Source organism: Anser anser (genome assembly GCF_964211835.1).
Source record: "Anser anser genome assembly, chromosome: 1".
In the NCBI taxonomy this organism is placed as follows: Eukaryota; Metazoa; Chordata; class Aves; order Anseriformes; family Anatidae; genus Anser; species Anser anser.
The window spans coordinates 65025288-65048178 of NC_139720.1; the positions used below are offsets into that span (position 1 = coordinate 65025288).

General features: G+C 47.1%; 1 protein-coding gene across 5 annotated transcripts in view; it reads left to right on the forward strand.

Moving 5' to 3' along the window:
• IQSEC3 (IQ motif and Sec7 domain ArfGEF 3) overlaps positions 1–22891 on the forward strand; it is a 103155-nt gene that overhangs the window by 63635 nt on the left and 16629 nt on the right. For 4 of the 5 annotated variants that reach the window (XM_083827944.1, XM_083827947.1, XM_083827946.1 and 1 more), the window contains exons 3-5: positions 347–635; positions 6636–7729; positions 11920–12081. In XM_083827944.1, coding sequence (XP_083684070.1) covers positions 347–635; positions 6636–7729; positions 11920–12081 — 1545 coding nt within the window. The remainder of the gene's footprint in view (positions 1–346; positions 636–6635; positions 7730–11919; positions 12082–22891) is intronic. The other variant, XM_083827948.1, reaches the window with a different exon arrangement.

A 22891-nucleotide genomic window follows, 5' to 3' on the forward strand; every position in this document is an offset into this window, starting at 1 on the left:
GGCACAGAGGTGACTGTCAGCTGCTCCAGGGAGCAGGAGGGGTGTCGTTCGGCCGTGACACCCTCTTTGGCCCCTCACCTTCTATTGCAGCACCTTGAGCAGAGGCAGCCAGGCAGCTCCAGTGTGTGCAGCACAGGTGCTTGCTCTCAGGGAGTGAGGAATCGCTGTACAGTCCTGCTCTGTCCCTGAAAGACACCCCTTGCAGCCCAGTCTCCCTAAGCATATAAAATGCAGATCAGTGAAAGAGTATAGCGAACAATACCAAACATAAATAATACAAATAATGATAATAAAAATAATAATCAAAAAACAAATAAAAAAGAGATACATTGCGTTTTGTTCACAGTGACGATCCCAGCGGTTCCACAAGCAAGAAAGCCGGGTGTGAAACGGAGGATCCGAAGGAGGCCGGCAGACAGAGTGGCCAGGAAGGCAGGTCCGACACCTTGACGCTAAAAGCCCAGCATGCGGAGCTCCAAGAAGAGCAGGCAGCGGGGTGTTCCCCTCTGGTGCAGAAGGCGAGCCTCCACCACACGGGCTCCCCAGTGAGAGTGCAGCGCAGCAAAGGGACGGCCTCGTGTTCCCATGCAGCTGCCTCCGATTATGAGCTCTCCCTTGACCTAAAGAATAAACAGGTACAGAGGCTTCCTCCTCAGGCTGTGGGAGAAGGGGATGGGGCGGGTGGGACTGCATTCACACTGTGGTGTGCCATATTTCTGCAAATTCCGTAGCCTCCTGTTCGCTTGGATCTTTTGCCCTGCCTGAGCAGGCCTGGCCCTTTGGCTGTGTGGGGCTGACGGAGGAAGTAACTTCACCACCTCTGGCTGCAACACTTCTTTCACCCAAGCCTGCTGGGCTCTGCTCCTCATTGCCGGTGTTCTGTGGTCCAGGTGTGACTGTAGGTTTAGAGTTGACTTGTAGGCAGACGAGGCTTGTGGCATCCAGAGACACTGCCTGCACAGAAGTGCATGGTACCTGTAGGCTTCCCAGCAAATGATTGTCTCAAAAAACCTCCCCCATTGGAGAAGTCTCCAAGAGCCGTCTTGCCTTCTTGGGTCACCCTGGACAGGCCCCGTCTGCACTTCCATGTTAGCCTCTTCAAAGCATGAGCTCTTAGGGGGAGTGTGGTGTATTCCTAAGTGTCCTGCACAGTATCTACCATAGTGTTAGTGTATTGCTACCTTCACATCCTTCAGTCCAGTGGTGGGTGCTGAAGACACAGGCAGGTTTACCAGGCTGAGAGAAAATGATTCAGTCCTGGAAGTTGCAAGCCTCTCCTCTTGTGCCTGAGGCTACAGCCTAACTCCAGAGCACAGTCAAACCATCTCTAGCTGCGTTTCCCAATGGGACTCTCAGCCAGGGATAGTGGGACTTTTCCCTGGAATGGCAGCTCAACCAGAGGCTGTCTAATACACAGATCCTACAGGATGTGAGATGGAGTGGACAAGCAAGTGCTAGCAACACTGTCCAGATTACATTCAGTGGGAGAATTCAGTGGGAGCTGTGCTATTGCAGATGAAGGGTCTTGGCTAATGAGGTTCCCACAGAAGAAACTGCTGCTCCTGGGACATTTCTCTGCCGTTTCCCTCAAGGCATTGCTGCTGTCCCAAAACAGATATGTCAGATCATTGGCCCACTAAATTCCTGAGTAGAAAAGAGGCCTTGGCTCTTTAGCTCTGTCTTTCTCAGATACTGCATACCCAGCTCGGACAGAATTTTTGCTTCACACAGGAAAACAAACAAGGGAGACTAATTAACTGGCTTCACAAACTAATGTGACATATCCTCAGGGTGGGCCAGATCTTGGCTGCTATATATGGGCTTAGCCTCCTCAATGTCCTAGAGATGCTCCGATTTGTCCTGGGGAGTGTCTGTCCTGTGTTATTTTAGCTTTAAGGTCACATTGTCCCATCACTGTTGTTGCAGCAGAGGCCAGACCTGCCCTGGATGCATGTGAGACAGAGAGACACGTTAGCTGCTTGTTCATTAAATTCCATTGCCTCGCAGTACTGACCTTGCAGGGACCTTGCCTGTCTCATAGGTGAAACCATTTTTCTCATAGCAAAGGGGGATTATAGTATGTGTGCTTCCGCAGCCTAATGGATGTCCTCCGTGGATAACCTCCTGCTCTAGAAGGGGAGATTTCCAATGAGAGAAAAGTATTAATTCCTCCAGTCTTGCAGTCTGTAGTATGTGTTTTCACAGGTATTCCTACCAACTTACTTGTTGAGGAGTTCTCTTGAATAGGAACAAGGATGACAAGACCCTCACAGCACTGTGACAGTAGTTCCCTAGTCACAGCATGAATTTTCTTTCTATAAGTACTACTAATATACTGAAAACAGGTGGAAGGAGAGATCTTCAGCCTCACAGTGTAGTTGAAGTCACATTTAGCTCTTGGGAGAGGACTGACTGCTGCTAAGGAAGGAGGGCAGCATAAAGCCTCCTCTGCACAGCTTGGAGGTGCAGTTCATCTACCAGTCGTTGTCCCCCAGGATTATACTAGCGGGTTGGTGAGTTCTCCTAAGTTTATGCTTTGTTGGAAAAATGGAAATCACAGAAGAGATGAGCTTTCTGTGCTGAAGGGCTGACAGATGTCTCATGTGTGAAGCAAAACATCCCATTAGCACATGACCTTTATAGCAATGTCCTTCCATTGTGAGAGGTTGGTGGGGGGGGGGGGGGGGGTGTTAAGAAAGGGTGATAGAGAACACGTATGCTCTGTATTTTTCTTTTTTTGACAGGATATACATTTACTCAAGCAACTCAGATTCTGTCACTAAGTCTGATTCTCTTCTTGCTAACATGGAGGCATGTAGCTATGTTCAGTGGCAACCTGGGTGGAAAACTAATGCTAACCAAGAGTAAGATCAGTCCCATTCTCTCCTGGCAGACTTATGCATTTATGCCGATGGGCAGCAGAGCCATGGGGTGTGTACCTCAACTGTTTGGCCATATCCAGGCCTGACACTTAAGCTTGCCTTAGGCTGACCTTGTTAAAGCTCCCTTCATGTGCAATCTCTCGTGGCAATGGATATTTCCCGGCCATTTATAATTCAGCCACAAGGCTTGAATTGCTCAGACTGAGTGTTCGTGTTGAGGCCCAGAAATGTATTAAGCTAATTATTCTTTGAAATCCCCCCTGCCCCCCTCTTGCTTTTCTCTTCCTTTGGCGCCGGCTGTCGGATCATTCCCCAGAGAAGAGTAGCTTTAAGTAGGCAATTACTTGTGATTCATAGGGTTTATTAGGAGTGAGAGAAGGCCAATCATGTCTGGCCTTTCTCGCCCCTCAAATGGGCAGGGAAGCTTCCTGCAGCAAGCCAGACATACATCTCCATTACCTGTGACTGCCGTGGTGAGCTAATGGATGCCCTTTCTTCCTCTTGAGAGGAGGAAAACAGACCAACAGCTGTGTGAAATCCTTAATTCCTTTGGAGGTTCGGTTAGCTAGACCTGGTAACCATAAATGGCTGGGCTACATCAAGGGGAGAGAGACAGAGACCCATTCCTGCAGAGCACAGGTGAGGAGGGCACTGCTCTATGGGTGTGCTGCTTCTGGCTTTGCCAGTCATCTCAAGCATCCTTTAAAACAGTCCCTTGGACTTTGTTCTGCCAGCTGCAAGACACTGTAAAATGCCCCTTGCTTTGGCCGGGGCTGGATGGCTACACGCCACATGCAGAACCTGCCCTTGCACTCCCGGTATGAACTGGAGAACAGCCTACGTTGGGAGTCTTCTCACTTTGCATGTTGTTCTGCTCCTTAATGCCTTAGTCCTTTGGGAAGACTGAGAGAACAGACTGCAGAAAAACTTGTGATAGTTTTGTCAAGGTACTGCCAGCTTGCACCTTTCCTCGAGATTTTTAGAAGGATTGCTCCTCTCAGTTATTAAAATCTGCCTTTTAGGGAACTGTCCTTGCATGAGAAAAACTGGCCTTTTACTTCAGATCAGCACTGACATCTTGTCTTGGCCTCTAATAAGATCAGAGCATATGAATTTCACGTTTTCAGAACGGCTGTCACCTCCTTGGAAACCTCAGATAATTATAAGGCTCTTGCTTCTGCTTTATTTTGTATCTTACTATTATTGTGTTCCTCAAATAGCTGTGTCTGTCCCTCCCATTTGTTCCTCTTTCCCTCCCAACACAATTAGCTCTACATTTTGATTGACCAGACCATTATATTAAGTGCTCATGGTCAGTTGTCAGCAATAACTGTCTGGGTTGGGCCTGTGCAAGTTATTGGTTTAATTTGCATTTATTTACATGAAGCTTCCTCCCGGAGACAAAGGGCCAAGGGATAACTCACTCTCTTTCCAGGGAGGCCAGCTTTGAAGAGGTGTGGCAGGAGTGCTGGACTGATGGTGGGATTTCAGATGGTTATTTTGGAACTAAGGACAGGGAACTTAGCAAATCGCTTCTGCTGACTACTGAGAATCAGTTCTTGTCCCTGTATTCCTCTTTCATGCCACATCAAACAGACTCTGGCGATAAGTGGAGATGTTGGTTTTCCAAAAAAGACCTTACTGATGGGTCTTGCAGTAAATGAACCTAAATCCATGATCATCGTGTAGGTGACTTTTTAAAGCCAGTTTTGTAGATATGTTTTGGGAAGGTAGTAGGGCAAATATTACGCCAATACTTTTTTATTTAGGGGTACGCAGAGATCTGAGCTAGATGCCTCTACAACTGCATGACTGACCCTACTGCTAAGCAAATTGCTAGTATTTGTCAGTGCTGGCCTTTGGTGCTTGCTTTGGGCAGATATGAGTTCAGAGGCAAGGCAAACAGAAAACAGAAGTGCAAGACAAAGGGACCCTTCTTCACTTCCACAGAGGGAAATATGAAAGGATGTTATCCCCTTGCTCTGTCCATGAAATGGCAGCCTCCCATCCAGTGCAACAGGATCCCATGTTTATGGCTGCCTGTGGTGATGGGGTGGCAATAGGCAAGGACTTTGATTCTTATTCCAGCAGCCAGGGTACCAGAGCAGGGGCAGAATGTCCGGGCTCATGCCATTCCTGTCTTGCTGTCATCTCCTGAAGTCTTATCATCTTCCCCTACTTCCAGGGGAATTAATATTGGAAAGATGCCAGGGGTGATTCGCACTTCTCACAGCTGTCATTCCAGGCCCTCACTTGTATCCAGGCCACTCACTGGTGATTTTATCTGCAACTTACATAGTGTTATAAAAAAAAAAAGAAGGAAGCAGATGACATGACATGACTCTGAGAGCTGGGGCTCATGTCTCACTCTGGCTTTGACTACAAAAGTAGTTTGCACTTTACCTCAGATCTTCTGTGAGCTCAGTTGTTCTTCACCCTGTGAATATTGGGACAGCAAGGCATAGCTCGAGGGGCAGCAATGTGTATCTGTGTATAAGGATACTCATCACATGAACAATGTAGTGAATCCTCTGTTAATTCAGGACTGAGTTTGCCGGTATCTCAGTCCTTCTCTTCACCTTTTATGGTCTTTTCCACATGTGCACAACCACATCTACACTACAGTCTGCACCTGTGCCCTGCACTATGAAGTGTAGACAATGTAGAGTTCAGCCAAAGCCTCGGTGAAGTTAATTTTAATTCATCTTTCTTTTTTCTCCAATCTCATCATCCACCATCATCTTCACACTGCCCACCTTGTCCACTGTCAGTCACTCCCTTGGAACCAAGGCAGCAAACATTCTCCTATAGTATGTTAGTGAAGGCCCAGCAGCAAACTAAGAGTGAAGGCATTCCCAGGAAGTACAAATACTAGACTGTGGAAGAAAAATGACCATATATACTTGCTTTTTTGAAGCCTGTTCAGATGCCACTTAGCTGTATATATATGTATTTACATGTGTATGTGTTATTACCAGCTCTGGAAGGAGTAAATCCTCCTACCAGTTGTTCTTAGTATCATGTCTCAACATTTGAAATCAGAACTTCTTACCTTTCAAAACTGAGAGTGGTTCTCTTCCTGAGTTGTTTCCATTTCACTTCTGGTTAACACCTGAAATATTCAGAGATCAGAAAGGGCACTCTGGGATTCAGAGAGCTTTCTAAAAGAAACAGAACAAACCCAACTTCCACTGACTTCTGTGGAAGTTGAAGGTTCTTGCTAGCTGCTATGATCAAGCCAACATTTTCTGCTTTTTTTCTTTCCTTTTTCTGAATGGGTTTTCCTTTCTCCTGGGAGTATTTTCTGAGGTGACTAAGGATGGGAGGAGCATAGTAGCACTCTGAGACAAGGGATGCTTGACATTGACAGAGCACTGCTGAGCAGGAAGACACATTTGCTGGAATAGTGTATTTGCAGAGAAGAGCCTGCCCTAAAGACCATCAGAAGTGGGAATGCGAAGGAAGGGCACTTCCAGGCTCTAGCTCATATGCGTAGCACTCTAGGAGGGGACATGATCACGACACAGCTGTGAGATAGCTCACAATGCTGATGCTTGAAACAGCCATGCCTAAACGAAGGCCTTCCATTGATATCAAGGGCACAGCAATGTAGGAAAAGGCTAGTTCAATATTAAAAGTTCCTCTGACAGTCATTACAGACAAATCAGTGTAGCAAGTGGGGTCATGGAAATCCATCAACTGGATTCAACAAGTCAACTAACAGAAAACCTCTCTTCTTTGTGTATCTTTCAGATCGAAATGCTAGAGCACAAATACGGAGGTCACCTGGTGTCTCGCAGGGCAGCCTGCACCATCCAAACTGCTTTCCGGCAATACCAGCTCAGCAAGAACTTTGAGAAGATCCGCAACTCACTGCTGGAGAGCCGCATGCCACGCCGCATATCTCTGAGGAAGGTCCGGGTCCAGAACTCCGAGAGCTTCTCTGCTGAGAAAGCCCTCGTAGAGGGGTACAACTTCGTGGGCATCCCATTGGTGAGGTCCCCATCTTTGCCAGCCACAATCAGCGGGGCACTGACTGAGCTGGAGGACTCCTTCACAGAACAAGTTCAGTCCCTGGCCAAGTCTATTGATGATGCCCTTAGCACTTGGAGCTTGAAGACCATGTGCTCGCTACAAGATGGAGGCTCCTACCAGATAAGAGAGACCTTCAGTGCCAGCTCAATGCAGCCAAACCAAGACTTAGAAGCTGAGCTGCAGGACAAGGAGAAAGAGGAAGGGCTCCTGCCAGATACCCTGCCTAAGAGCAGCAGCACTCTCATGATGGCTTTTCGAGATGTCACGGTCCAGATTGACAACAAGAATATCTCTGTCTCATCGTCTACCTCGGTGTCCATGGCAAACTGCCTCAGCAACAATGCCCAGGCTGGGCTCTCTCAAGCCACCAAGGCTGAAGAAAGCCCAGGAGAAGGGGAAGGAGAAACCAGTGAACCAGAGGCTGCCCCAGAGAGCTTACCTGAGTCCAGAACTCTCCAGAACAGCCACACTTTCACCGAGGTTAATGTCAACACTAATGGCACGGGGGACAGCAGTGCAGAGCCTGGGCAGATGGCAGTGCAGAAGCTCCAGCTCGATGCTAACAATGAGACAGGGCAAAGCAAAGGCTCTGAGTCTGAGAATGCAGACAACTCAGAGCAGCTGAGCAGCAGTAGCACCTCCACTTCAGCCAAATCAGCTTCTGAGGTGTCCTCAAAAGAAGCACTGCAAGCCATGATCCTCAGCCTCCCACGGTACCATTGTGAGAACCCAGCTAGCTGCAAGTCCCCCACACTTTCCACAGACACCATGAGGAAGCGCCTCTACCGCATTGGGCTGAATCTCTTTAATATGTAAGTGACTCTTCATCTTTTGTATTTCACAGACTACTTCATGCCTCACAAGAATAGATGATGATGGCAGGCTCTTGGTCTAGGTCTAGATCTGTGGGGAAGTTCTTTCATACTCAAGGGCATGACCCTCTCAGCATCCAATGCAGACCACCAGGTGGCTGCCCAGTGGCTTTTTCCCTAAATTTTCCCCAGTGCTGTTCTGATCTTTTGCCCGACAGGGGAACAAGCCCAGTGCTCCATGCTGTCCTGAATTCAGAACCTTCAGTTGCTGTCCATTTGGCATCCTGCCCCATTCTGTTGCAAAGCCACAAGCATAGCTGGGGATGTAAAACCAGGCTCGGTTTCTTAAAATAGGGCATTTCCAAGGAAAAAGAAAGAGAGAAGTAGAGCTGATCTTAATGATCCCAGTATGAATGCTCTGGCTGTTGTTTTCCTTCTGATATTTGGGTGGATTTTTTTCACCTGACAGACCAGGTTTAGTCATCTCAGTCTCTCACACATCTGAGTCTGATATCCTATGAAAAGGCTGTAGGTGTGAAAGCAAAAGCAGAGCAGCTCAGAGAGTATATTCAGAAGAGGTGAACTCGAAGGGTTACACATAGCCTATTGTAGATTGGCAGAAAGCAGCTGAGCTCCAATAAGGAGCTTTAGATTTGCACTTTGTCTTTCAATGAGACATTTCTCATCAAACCAAGCCATGATAAATAGTTTTTTTTGCCCCATCATCACACCCTTATCTCACGCTGTCTTCGTTTCCATTTGAGTCCCCTGAGGAAGGTGCTGGGAATGTAACACACACGTACAAGCAAGATGTTTTGCCACACAGTAGCATGGGCCTTTTTGATAGAGCAAGGACAGAGTTTTACACAGTTATAGACAAAAGTTTTGTACAGACAAGAAGCAATAAAGGGTTTAAATATGTGTAGGATGGAGGCTGTGGACTCCAGGAGGCAGGAATCTGGATGAGAGGGCTGGACACAGAGCACATACAGAGCTGAAATGGTGTAAGAACAGACAGACTTGGGTCTCATAGAGAACTCAGGAGAATACTGAGGAGAACATTTTACTAGCTCTGAGATTAGGTTGTGAACAGGTGGGTTCACATGTATATATCAAAGTCAGGCTCTGGCCGCGCACAGATTTGTCTAAACAATGCAGGCAGGCTCGAATGAGAGAAGGTAGGCACTGGGGACAGATGGGGGCTGATTATGATAGTTCCATCCCCACACAGATGTTGTGGTCTTTGTGTTGGAATAGGAGTCCTTCTGGAGGTGGACATGGGGCTCACATCTCTGCAAACTATGCTTCAGTATTTTCAGCCATGCTTGGCAGGAGTTCCTACACCCAATGTGCTTTTCTTTGGTTCCTGCAGAGCTGACATGAGCACTGATGTGATGATAAAACAGGAGTGAAAATGTCTTTTCCCAGCCACTCCTCCTCCCGAAGCCTGCCTGGCACACATTCATGTGACAGATTAGCAACACCAGGTCATTTGGGGAAGCGGCTTTGCTGTCCTCCTTCATTCAGCGACCTGGGTTCACTGCATCTTGCAGGTCCCTGTGGGATGGAAGACGGAGTAACACTGCAGAGCTACAAAACACAACTTCCTGGCCAGGCCTCCCCTGCTGCCTTGAAACTAGCTGCTGAAATAAAGTGCCAGTAACCCGTGAGGCTCAGTTTTCCTGACAAAACATTGGAGGATAGGGAGAAAGGGTGGAAAGCTAAGGGACATATGGCTCCCCTTGTGACACTATAGTGCACCCCAATCCATCTGCCACAGTCCGTCCGGCCTCGCACGGCGTTTTCTGCGAGCAGCGCTCTGGCTCGGAGCAGGCCCCTGGGAGCGATCCTGCGCTGCTGTGGCACTTTCCCTGTGCCCCCTCCACAGCGAGGGGGTGGAATCCCTGGAACGGAGAGTGCCTCGTTATGCAGCACTGCTGCAACAGCTCAGCGTGTGTGGGCAGCTGGCTGCGTGGGCAGAGGGAAAGCCAGCAGGACGTGAGGAATCCCGCAGCATTTGCTGGCCGCGCTTAACACCCCTGCAACACTAAGGGGAATAGCAAGGACCAGGCTCAGGAGGGGAGGAAATGAAGCTATTTGCTTCACATCTGGTAAAAGCCACATGCTGCAGCATATGAGATACATCTGCACATGTTTAGTGGCAGAGATGCTGTATCACTATCAGGATTTTGTGGGGAACAACTTGAATTTGGGGAAAGGCTGATGTAAGGCTGCTGTTAGTGAAAGAATTGTGTGTTCTTGTATATTTGAGTTATAGTCTAGGCAGTGCAGGAGGGCTGTCAGAGCTGGACTGTTTTATCCTACATCCTCCCGCTTTGTGTGTGCCATCCCTTCTGAAATCTTCATATTTATACCAGTGTATGAGCTGCATTTTCCTGGCCACAGTCAGCTCCTGGTTCCTCTGGAATGAATCCAAAGTCAGTCCAGTGGCTTTGGAGTCACATCGGTGAAGCTGAGAACATCCTCTTGCCCTGAACACTATACTGATCCTTGCCAAACACTGAAGTATGCACTTGGAGGTCCATTTTATGAACCTCTGTTGCTGAGCTTGACTTCAACCATGACCATCTAACCCTCACACTTAGCAGAGAACTTTGCCTGTGCTCTTCAGAGGTGACAGGAGATCTGTATGATAATACAGAAGGGACCTTGCTGCTTTTCCTTGAAGAAGGCCTGGGTTTTTCAACATTGGATTTTGCAGCTCTCCTTTTTGTAAATTTAATGGGGTGACTTGTTCTCTCAGACACTTTTCCTGAGGATGCCACACTGCCCAGGATATATTTTGGTGACATTACAGAGTAAGCAGAACTATTTTAAGCCCAACTACTTCCAACTACTTTTTGTATAACCATGCAGCCCCTGTAGGGAGCAGGCCATTCTCCTGAGTGCTGATCCCCTTATAGCTAGACATATGTTGCTCACCCACATCCTTCACCACCTGACAGTGTCACAGTCTGTGCCTGTGCCGCATATCATGCATTCACGTGCTCAGAGATCTCATCCTATCCTTTCCTCACCCCAGGAAGCTGCCTGAGCAAACTCAGTCCTTGAGCCTTGACAGAGATCCTTGAATTTGGGTTAATGGTGGAAGTATGTCATCCTTTCTTCCATTTCATAAGGGTGCTACCCTCTCACCTCTCCCCACTCACCTGCTCAGAGAATGAAAGGAATGTGGAAATCCTCCAGGCATTGCACTAATTCCCCTCAGCAATAGTGCACCATAACTGAGGCCTTTCAGTGGGACAGACTGAGGTATAGGAAGAAACCCCCTTGCATGATGCACCCTTACACTCATTCTGGTGTGTGCTGTGGGACAGGCACCCCATAGACTCAAGACCACTCCCAGGGTGCATAGAAGCATGCGTCCTTATAGGAGACATGTGGAAAAAGGCAAATTGTGTGGACACAACAGGCCCTTAGGAACTTGTATGGTACAAGAGAAATCTGCATGTACAGGGGAGACGGACACACGTGGAGGTGTGTACTTGTAGAGACACATGTTACACCCTGAGAGGCAGGCACAGACACTGGCACTCCTCTCAAGCAGAAAAACACTCCCCCAAACAGGCAGGTGGGCCCACTCAGCACCCAGCCTGGTGTCAGAGGGGCACCCGCAGCCAGCAAGGGAGAAAAGCCGTCAGTCTGAGAGCCGTGCACAGCTCTCTCCCAGCTCTGACAAGGCGTTCTCCAGGTGCATGCTCTCATCCACCTACACACACGCACAGATTTCTGCCTGAGGGGGCAAATCAATAGAGAAGGGAAGAAAAACACAGCTAAGGGTGGGGAAAACTAGAGGAAGAAATAATGCAAATATGAGCATAGGATTTCAAGTGAGGAAAGCAGAAAGTGTCACTCAACACTGAGCAGTAAAAATGTATGAAAAACAGAATGAATTTTTGCTACAGAAAATGTGTCCCACTTTTGGTTATCCCCCTCTGTGTCTTGAACCTCTTTTGTTCATGGCAGCAATGTCTTCTAAGGCTTTCCTTCGCCTTCGTCTGCCCTACACAAGGTGCAACTGCAGCTTTCTTGAGACAGTAGCAAAGGGACACATGCCCAGCTCTCATCCCTGGTCCTTGCACATACTGAGGGCTGCAATGCTTTAAGTCATGAGATGATGCCTCAGAGAGGTCCTGCTAGCTCACCATGTCTCTGTCCTTCCTTTTCAGAAACCCAGACAAAGGGATCCAGTTCCTGATCTCCCGAGGCTTCATCCCGGATACCCCCATTGGAGTGGCACACTTCCTGCTCCAGCGGAAGGGCCTCAGCCGCCAGATGATTGGGGAGTTCCTGGGCAACAGCAAGAAACAGTTCAACAGAGATGTCCTGGAGTAAGTGTGGAAGCCTCTTCCTCTCCTCCCTGCCCTGTAAAGGAGTCACCAGCCCACCTTGCCCCTGGCTGCACCAGCAAGCACCCTGTCCTCCATGCCCCTCCATCTTTGTGAGAACTTCACCATTCCCACTCCCTCTCTACTACCTCTTATTTCATTTCCCAGCAATGTGTTTGCCACTTTGTATCAGCAAGTCTTTAGTTTCAGTTTCTCCTTCCCAGAGGGCCTGCCATCTGCTAGCAAGAGCTCAGCACCGTCAAGGAGTAAGACTAGTGATGCTAGGAGGTTATGTGGCTGGGAAACTCTGTGGTTGGAGTCTCGGCCCATCCAGATAAAGCACCTCTGATGCTTTCTGCAAAGTGCTGAGAGAGGCAGAGGAGGAGAAGCATCTATTCCTTGCTGTTGGACCAGCAGCAAACAGAAAATGCTGGCTCCACACATGGCTCTTTTGTTGTCCAGGTCTGCAGTGGGTGGGATTTTCAGTTCTTCCAGCTGCTCAATGGAGAAAATAAGAAGGGAGATGGTCCTGTTGGTGGTGATGAAGAGGCCTGCATGAGGAAGCATGCTGCTAATGGTTTAGTCTGTAAGTCATAGGGCATTGAGGAACATTCCTCTTTCCAAAAACTCTAGTGGGCTGAGCTGTCTCTTTTCTGAACAAGATGTCAGGTCTCCTCCCTGCTTCTGTTCAGTGGCTGTCTTTGCTGGATTGTTCCCTTCAGTTCATTCACTGTGACCCTCTCCTGCTCACACAAGCCATGCATCTCTCAGCCTACACCTCTTCTTTTTCAAGCCTTGCGATCTGGGCTGCAAAATGCTGGAAACACCTAAGACCCATACATGCTACTTCAGTGCCTGCCTATTGCTCTGCCTTCCACGTTGCTAACTATTGCTAACTTGTCAGCCCCCTGCTGTGGGCATCACAGGAGCAGCATAGAAGTGTTGGAAAGAAAAGCATCTTACCCATTTTTCTGAACATTGTCCAAGATGACATGCTTTCTGCAAAGACAGCCCTGGTGAACCAAGATGAGCCGTCATTTCCTGCTTGGTCCTGATCTACTTCTTGCCATTCAGATAAGGGAGAAGGAGAAAAAACAGCTCTCTATATGATAAAAAGCGCTGGTACACTGCCTCTGCCTAACCCTGTGAGCCACAGCAGTGATGGCAAGGGGAGTTTGTGCCAGATTGTGAACGTGAGGGCTGCCCTGCATGGTGATGTGATGTGTGTGGTCAGGGGGCAACAAGCTCATTCAGAGACATGTTTCTAGAGATAATCAGCACTCAGCTAATTCTTTCTTTCATTAGGCAGCAGCACAGTTCTTACTGAGAGCTGCCTTTCCATTAGGCAGGGAGTCCTTTATACTGGATCCTTTGTCTTATTCTCTCACTCTTCAAGATGTTAACTCCATCTCCCTTGAATTTCACAGGTCTCTTGAACCAAGACCAACAGAAACCCTAAATCCAACACACACACTTCTACTCCACAGAAAAAATGTAGAATCGCCATACAATCGTAGAATGGTTTGGGTTGGAAGGAAGGGACCTTGAAGATCATCTAATTACAACCCCCTGCTGTGGACAGGGACACCTCCCACCAGCCCAGGCTGCCCAAAGCCCCATCCAGCCTGGTCTTGAACACCTCCAGGGATGGGGCAGCCACAGCTTCTCTGGGCAACCTGTGCCACTGCCTTACCACCCTCATAGTAAAGAATTTCCTCCTAACATCTAATCTAAACCTACCCTCTTTTAGAGCCATTGCTCTATCACTACACTCCCTGACCAAGAGTCCCTCCCCAGCTTTCCTGTAGGCCCCCTTTAGGTACTAGAAGGCTTCTGTAAGGTCTCCCTGGAGCCTTCTCTTTTCTAGGCTGAACAACACCAACTTCTTCAGCCTCTCTTCAAAACAGAGGTGCTCCACCCCTCTAATTATCCTCGTGGCCCTCCTCTGGACTCGCTCCAACAGGTCCATGTCTTATGTTGGGGGCCCCAACGCTGAAGACAGTGCTCCGTGTGGGGAGGATGCCAGTTCAGCAGCCAAATTTGGGCCCAAATTTCAAAATCCATTCCTGCTGCAATTGCTGCTACCTATTGCTGCGGGTACCTCACCTTTGGTCCAGCCCTATTTTTAATATTCCGTATGGGCATTGATTTGGCCAGCAATGAGACACATGTTTTCTCCAGTCTCTTCATGCTGAGAGCTCCGATTAAAAGTCATTGCTTATTTTTCTCCAGCAAGCAATGCATGGGCTTGCTGCCCCTGACAGATACTCTGCTGAAGTCCAAAGCCAGACTTTGCACAGACAGGGAGATCTTGCAATAGCAATGGCCTGGCACTTCTTTGTAGTCCTAAATTTGATCCCTACAAATGATCATGTTCCTTCATTTCACTTGTGACTACAGATTGTGTCAGCAGCTCCTGGGAACAGTCCCTATTGCAAAGGTTGGTGTCTGCCTCCCAGCCTCAATGCTCAGGTGCTGCTGTGTAGTTGCCTGTATTGTCTCTTGATGTTGCAGGAGAGACATTTTAAACTGTGCCTATCATTTAGGCACTTTAAACTGTGCTCCATCATCCTCATTACTCTCAGTTTCCACTGTCTCTCTCAGTGTAGCATGCCGAATGTACTATACAGGACTTCTCCTGCTGTCCTGTTTACAGATGGAGAAAGCAAGGCTCAGAGGTGGGAAGTTGTTGAGGTTGTGTCTTTAAACAACTGAGTCTGAATAGTCTGAATTCAGGGTTCATACCTGTATCTGATCTCTCCAAGCAACAGATAATGTTCCTGCACTAACAATTCATGCTGCCATACCCTCTTCACAATAAATTGCTGACTTGTCTTCCTTAAAGGCAAAGGTAAAAGTAGACATAAAATATACACAAAATGTTCTACAACAGGAAGGGAAAAAAGACAGAAAGATTGCCAAACACATTCTGCTAGTTGCATCTGTGCTGTTTGCAGGTACTTTTATTCTCTTGTGTATTAGTTTTGAGCTTGCGGATAGCAATGGCTGGTGGGTTTTGCGAGCAAATTTTCATCAGCTGCTTGTGAGAGCTGTCTGGGCAATGACTGCACACACAGTGGCATAGCGTTCATGGAAACAAGGCATTGCCAGAAGAAATCCTCACCCAGGATTATCACCCTGGATGTTTTTGCTGTCTTTGCAGGAGGAAGAAGAGGGCTGGTAGTGCTGTGCAGTGTGCTGGCATTTTCCAGTGCACTATGGCTCAAGGGCTAGTCAGTATTTCTGAGCTGTTTGTGCGTGTGCATGAGGCAGCTCAAAGACATTCTGGCGTTTTAGAACTGGCTAAGACCTAGTTTGATTCTCATTTCACTGGTGTGAATAAAGAACAACTCCCATATCAGACTAGCTCAGAAGCACTGGCACAGGTTGGGGGAATGGACTCCGCAATGTTTGTCTTGCAGTCCCCACATCTTTGCAAGCCGGTATTAGGATACATGGTATTCCCCTGAGAACATATGGCAGTCAGGATAGCTCCTAATGTAGCTTCTGCACAACTTGCTCAATCTCACTCTCATTTTTGTGGTGCAAGTGACCCTTCTTCTGTCCCTTGGGCAGAAGGAGAACAGGCACTGCTGGGCAAGCTCAAATGCACAGGCAGAATGGCCATTAGCGGGCTGTAGCCACTGGACAGGTACTAACCGCCTGCACAGAGCAAGCCTCTGTGTGGGGGGAGACGTCTCTGCTCCTTCACATCCCAGGCCTGGCCCTGGAGCCTTTCTGGCCCATCCTCTCCCCTCCCGAAAGCAATTTCAATTATTGATGCCACTTGCTGTGTTAGTTTAGCTTTCGCTTGATGTGAAAACTTGTGTTAGAAATGTGTATTGTAAGCATTGTTTCTATTGCAGGCAGGTTGAATTAACTCAAGCGCATGAATAAATAATAGGACAGCTTTTAAAACATCTACAAAAGCCTCAGCCTCCCTTGTGCATTTGGAGGCTGGGTAGAGCTGCCCGGGTTATAAACTCCAGACTCAGCTGTAAGTCCAGCCATTAGTCTCTACTCTGCAAACTTCTCTTGGCTTCCATGGGTATTGGAGCGGTGCTAGGTGACAAACAAGCCAACTACTGCCTGTTCCTGGAGTCAGGCAACAGAGCTCAGGCGTGCGCAGTGGCATTTGGCACTGTGAAGAAGATCCCACCTAGCGAATGCAAAACTCCAGAGATGCATCGAGCTGGTTGCAAAGTTTCTGATGTGCATGGTGGGGGGTGAGTGGGGATAAACATAGTAAGAGGCTTAAGCCTTTTGGTATGCTGTTTTGGCTTCTCACACCTGCTGTCCAACCCCTAAACGTCCTTAAATTGTGTTCTCCCTTTCATCCTCCTACTTTATCTTTCAAACTTTAATTGATTTTCTTGGAACCCAGAAAAGGTGTCTGGATAACTCACAGGTAATTATACACACTAACCAGAGGAACAAGGGAGGGCGTAGGGGATTTTCAAAAGTATCTAACTACAATTGGCACACATCCTTTGAAAACACTAAACTGCTCAATCTCCCTAAACTGTTGTGTTTTTTTTTTTTTAGGGAGATGCAGTATGTATTTTCCCCTTGCAGACAAGGCTTCAATCTTTAAAAGCAGGATGTATCTCACCTATTGTTAACTACCACCAAGTTCAGCATCAGCTCTCAGTTTATGAATTCCTTTAATCAATGGAGAGACACAGGCCTCTCGAGTGCTGTTTTTCTCTTTGTGCTAGTTTAGGCTGGACATCTAGCTTTAAATATTTTATGTTACGGGAGTAAATCCCATCCGTAACCAATTTTAAGCATCCAACCACAGAAAGATCCACTTATGGTGGTCAAGCACCCCACAGCAAGATCCATCCCCTCCTTGTGAGAATCAGCTTTCACAACCTGCCCTGCAGTCAGCTGTGAGGAGTCCCTGGGGACCTACTCCAGGGTTTCAGGATTTACCAGTCCAGGGAATACAGCTGCAGAGAGGTAGCCTGGGCTGTTAGAGCACTGTTCTAGTACTGAGCAGTTTTTATCAAATCTGCCTGTCCAGTGTTGTGGGAAAATCATTTTGTTACTTTGAAAAAGTCAGGGCCAATGCATTAACACTTTTTAAATGAGGCACGTTATCTTTCTTACATCTTTTCTTTCTTTCTTTTGTGTTACCTGCTCAGATGTCTTGTTTATTTCTTTTTGTGCACTCTTCATTCTGTGTTTGTTGCTTTTGTTCACCTTCATCCTTTCTTTCACTTTAGTTCATTCCTCCCCTACACATGTTTCTGACTCAGGATTTTTTTTCCATTTATAGTTCATTCATGAGCAAGATAACGCGAGTGATGCCATGAATGGAGTCAGCTGAGCTGGTGATGTTGGATGGTCTGTGCTCAGGTCATGGGACTTGGAAGTGCAGAAGTGGCTGTCCTGGCGCATTTGCTGTCAGAGTGGAAAGGGGCAGGGGTTCAAGCAGAGGAGACATTGTGCTGAATCGGGGGCTGGTTCCTGTTAGACTCCGAGTTGCTGTTAGACACACTTTCCTTGCGGGTGAGCAGCTCTCGTGTCTGTCAAGCTGGTAGTGTCTTCTCTTTCTCTCCTGGGAAGTCAGGGAGAGAAAAACTGCTCTTAGGAGTGTAAATTCAGAGCTGGAAACCCAGCTAAGAGGCTGTCTTTTCAAAGAAGCGTTAGATTCCTCTGACTGGCAGAGTGAACTTGACAGGTAGGCCCAAACTAGCCTACCTTCCCCTTCTCACTAAAGACGTTACAGAGGATCAGTAGGGGACTTGTGTTACAGGAGGGTTTGAGCAGCACAGTGCTGCCGCTTGTGCTGTGGAGCAATAGATAACGATGCAATGGAAACAGAGAACAGAGGGAAGAACATGTTAGGCAGTTCTGACCTCCTGCTGCAAGCAGAGATGTGGCACAGATCAGGCTTGTGAACAAGAGGAGCTTTCCCATGCCAAGCTGCAAGGGCTGAAGGTACAGCTTGAACCTGCTTGGCTGCCCAGGGAAATGCTGTTTTTTCCTTGCACAGAGGCTCGTGATGTCCCCTGGAGGGGGAGATGAAAGATGGGCAGAACTCTTCCGCACAGCTGACATGTCTGAAGTGGAAGCAGCTTTCCACTTTGGAAGACAGCTTTGGCCCAAGTCAGGGCATCGATTTCTCACTTAGGCAGATGTGGATGCCCAAGTAAGTAGCCATGTGGGCTACCAGCAGTCCTGGGAGGACAAGTAGGCATGGCAGCCCCAGAGGAGAACAGGCAATACATGCAGCACAGCACCTCCTACAGAGGATGGGCTGGTGTGGGCCATGGTGTCCATTGCAGAGACTGCCCTAGCACTAGGAGAGCAGGGAGAGGTGCTGCATGGAGGGCAGGACTGGGACACATGCCCCTGCCTGCTGGTGCAAGTAATCAGTGAGCCCCACTCACTTTTCTTACTGTGGGCCTCAGTTAACCCCCACAGGGCAGCCTTTTCCCAGGGAGCTGACCTCTCCCTCTGCAGCTCACCCTAAGCCAGGTTTGTCTTCAGAAAGAGCATAGGGGTAGGGATGCTGAGAAGAAGGATGGCTTTTATTAGTATCTTTGAGCCTTGTGGTTTTAAACTTTCCACCTGACTGCCTCCCACTTTGCCCCCTCCCTGAGCATGGGCTGCAGGTTCATTACAGACGCTTTTAGTTGCAGCCCAGCTCCTGCTGCATTGTCACCTGAGTGGAAAAGCTGGAAAATAGGTCATTACGCTTGGGCAAGCAGATCCCAGCCCCACACGATACAGCTGCTTCTTGCCTTCTCTAAATCCTTTTGCCGAAAGGCTTTTTTGTTGTGCTTAGCCCTGTGCTAAATCCTCACAGCCCGGATGCCACCGTGTCCACCCACTTTAGGGGGGACCCATGCCCTGCAGCCTAGGAGGCAGCACAGCCACCATGGACAGAACAACAGGGCAAAATGGTGCAACTAGATCCCACCCTGTGGTCCCACCACCTGACACTGGGAGTGCAGTTCTCTGCAGTTACGAGGTGCCAGTCTGCTGAGTGCCTCGGGACAGACCAAGCTCCCCCTGGGTAGTTGGCACCACATTGTTTATGAGGCAAGGTGCCTGCACCTTTCTTCCTCACTTCAGCAACATGAACAGAAGGTCCAAAGCCCTGTCCAGCAGGTAGTGGGCTAAACACATCTATGGATGTGCTGTGAGAAAAACTCACATTGCTTGTTGCAAGTCCATGGGAGAGAAAGAACTAAAACAGGAGGAGATTTTATAAGGCATTTCCTTCACCCCTGCATTTTATCCTTCAGGCCTCCTGGTGGTCCTGGAATAGGCATCTCATAGGCATGCTGCTGTTTGTGGAAAAATGAACTCAGCACTGGTTTTGGCACATACACATAAGCTGCTGGTTTATTCCTTGGATGCAGAGAGCCCTCTCTGCTCATCCTTTGTCTTTTACATTGGCAAATCCAGTTTGGGGGAGAGACAGCCTCCTCATGCATGTGGTTCTGCTGCCTTTTACATTGCAGCTCTGAAGGCTGATGAGATGAATGTACTTTTTGCAGTATGCTTGCCAATATATTGTGTGTCAGCTTCCAGGGTCTCTGTTTTGGGAAGAAAAGACCTCCCAGAGAGAAGCTGCATTACATTTCAGGGGAGTTCGTACATGGGCATGACAGTGCCTTCAGAAAGTTAATGGGAGCTGGCACAGGAATCTGAGGTCAGGCAAGACAGCAAAATGTGTAGCCACCTAGAACAGGAGCAGGAACAAGGCAGCCCCAAGGCACAAGGCTCTCTGGCCCTTTGAATGAACTTGGCTGTGTCACAAAAAATAGCCGAAAGCTATGATCCACCATTCTTTTTACTGTCGGTCTAGCAGCAGAAAGTAGTAGCATATCTGGTGCCTCCTCTAGGAGCTATTTCTCAGGCCTTTGGCACAGGCTTTGACAGGTAAATCAAATGCAAGCTCAGATTTGCTAAAGTCAAATTTTCTTTCTAACCTGTCCTTTCTGCCTGGTCAATGTCTCTCAGGAGCTAGGACAAGGGGACACCCGTCTTTGGGCTGAGGGACAAACATAAGGGACTCCCAGGAGTTTCCTCTTAGAATTTACAAAGTAAATCTGCATCTGTCACTCTGTGCACAAAACTCTCAGAGGAGAAGCAGTGCATAACTCATGTAGCAATACCTGTTTGAGTTTGAAAAGAGCTATAAACAGCTGCCTTGCACTACTTGTCCTAACAGAGGTTTGGTGCTTTCTGTATCAAGAGCATTGACTTTATTATTTGAGATTTGGACATGAAACAGAGGATGTGTTAGACTAGATGGCATGGACGGGGATGGACTGATCAGTGAGGGAAGGAGGAAAAGATACATGACTTAACGCTGATGGATTGGGTTTACTAGGATGACCTGAGCAGATCTCACTGGTGTGTGCAAGGACTTTGCTTTCATGCATCTGGAAGCAGACAATAATAGCAAAATCATTGGGGTCAATGCTGAGAAACATCATGTATCAGAAAGGATTAAAAAATGATAACAAAGGTCCAACTGCAGAGGTGTTTGCAGCTGTGAACACGATAATAACTAACCAGAGAAAACTTTTCTTAGTATCAGAGATAAGTTCCAAGAAGCAGAATGCCTTGATGGCAACAAAAGGGACAAGTGAGTGCAAGTATGAGAAAAATAAAAATAACAAAGGAAAGGGACAGTAGAGGAAGTTTTCACTGCTGTCAGAAACGATTTGTAAGTGCTTCTGCAGTCCACTTCCTGGAGAGGGAAAAAAAAAAGATTTTGTATAAGATTTCCTGTGAGAGCAGGCCCATTGATTCTCTGCCCTTGCTCTTGACCACCTACATTTTGATTATATGGAATTTGTGTGGGGAAAGAGACCGTGTTTCTTGGTTGAGATTATAACTACTCCAGCCTTAGAAGACGCTGAACACCCTACATTCATCGAGAGCTCTTGGAAAGGTATTCTGTGGGTGTTACTCTGGTTTAGCAATATCTCAGCTCTTGAACCACTGGGGGAATGCAGGAATAGGAAAAGGTCTCAGAGCATTTGAACCTTATCCCTCACCCATTAGAGACATCATGCAACAATTTTTTGTTCTAGCAAGGCTGCACATAGTATTCAACAGCCTAGCTCACAAAACACTGCCTACAGCAAACTGCAGAACTATTGCAAACACTAACAGCGAATTTTCCAGGATAACACAGCAAGGAAGCAGAAGAAACTGATTAGAGCACATACCTTTATTAGCAAAGGTTCAGTTGGTAAAATTTCCAGGAACACTAGGAATTGAAAGAATCCAGAAGAAAGCTAATCCCCTCCCCCCTCTATTTTCCACTTACCTCATTTTCCACATTCCTCATGTAGTCCCAGACAAGCTGTCTTCAGGAAAATTTCCTCCTAACCCTAAATTTGGGGTCAGTTTATCATTTACAACATGAGAAAGGCAAACCAAACACAACGTAGAGGATAAGATAAATGGAATGAAAGGTAGAATTAGCACCCAGAGGATATGGAGGCAGAAAATATGAATTCATTGAATTATTAATACATTTATGATGTCCAGGTGGTACTGTTTGACTGAATCCTAGCATACTAGTAACTTCAAACTTAAGGAAGGTGTAAAGAAAATGGAATTTTGGAACCTGTTAATTTTTTGGTCTATCAGATGGAATGTCAGATTTGAGAATTCATTTATGGGAAAGAAATAATGGCAAACAAGAAGGTAAATGGTATATACCAAAGCCTGTAGAGAGTAGGTGCATCCTCTGATTTCATTCTTCATTCAGTCTTTCCTTGATAAAAAAATGGTTTTCTAGACAAAGAACATACAGAAGATGATTCTAGACTTCAGTAAAGCATGTGATGTGAGAAATTGTTAGTTGAGCGTGGAAGAGAAAGATATTAGCAGAGGAATCATAAACAGGGGAGAGAATTGGCTGATGCAGACATTAGTGCCTACATGCTCTGCTGAAATGGGAAGTTGGGCTTAAGGGAGGTTATGAACAGAGTTTTCTGAGTCTAGTCTTTTGATGAATGTTTGCAGCAATGACCTGGACAGAAATGGTAGGAGCATGTTAACAAAATGTGCTGAAGACACATGGGGAAGGTGTTGCCATTACAGATGAAGACCAAAATATCATGCAGTAAGAATAAGAACTAGAATAAGAACTAGAACTAATACAGACAGGAAGAACTGTAGCAGTACATTTTGGAGAGTAGCAGTAGGACTTATATAAAATGAGAATACTTTAGCGGGATACAAGAGAGAAGGGATCCCTCTCTTTGAGGATTTAAGTTGGCTATGAATTACCAGTCTGCAATGTATTGCTGTCAAGGAAAAGCAATACCAGATGTGTGAGGTGAAGGATTTCCTGTGATAAAAGGGAATTGTGGCACTGAAGTATGGAGGAAATGGAAAAGATTGTGTGGAATGGATAGAAATGTGTAAAATGAATAGTGCTTTGGACAGAGTTAATTGATGGGGACTCCTGGTGTCTGACTAAATGAGCAGAGTTTTACCCAGCCTTGATATTATAAGCCAGCTAATGGTGTAATGTTATTTTTAGATAAGAGCTTCCATTTCCCATTTTCTTTGAGTGAGCTTTGGCCTTTAAAGACACAGTGAATATAGTTGCTGCAGTGTTTGGGTGGGAGTGAAGAGTGGAGAAGAAAGTATGGACTGCAAACGAGGATGTATGCTTGAGTGAATAGAAGGTGAGGAGAGGATGAGTGCAGTGAATGCAGATAAGAGAAGGATGGATAAATGGGTAGTGAACAAGTGCTTGTGCTGGGAGGAAAGGGGGAATGGACAATGTGCGAAGGATTGCCAGATGACAGGAGAGGCAGAAATA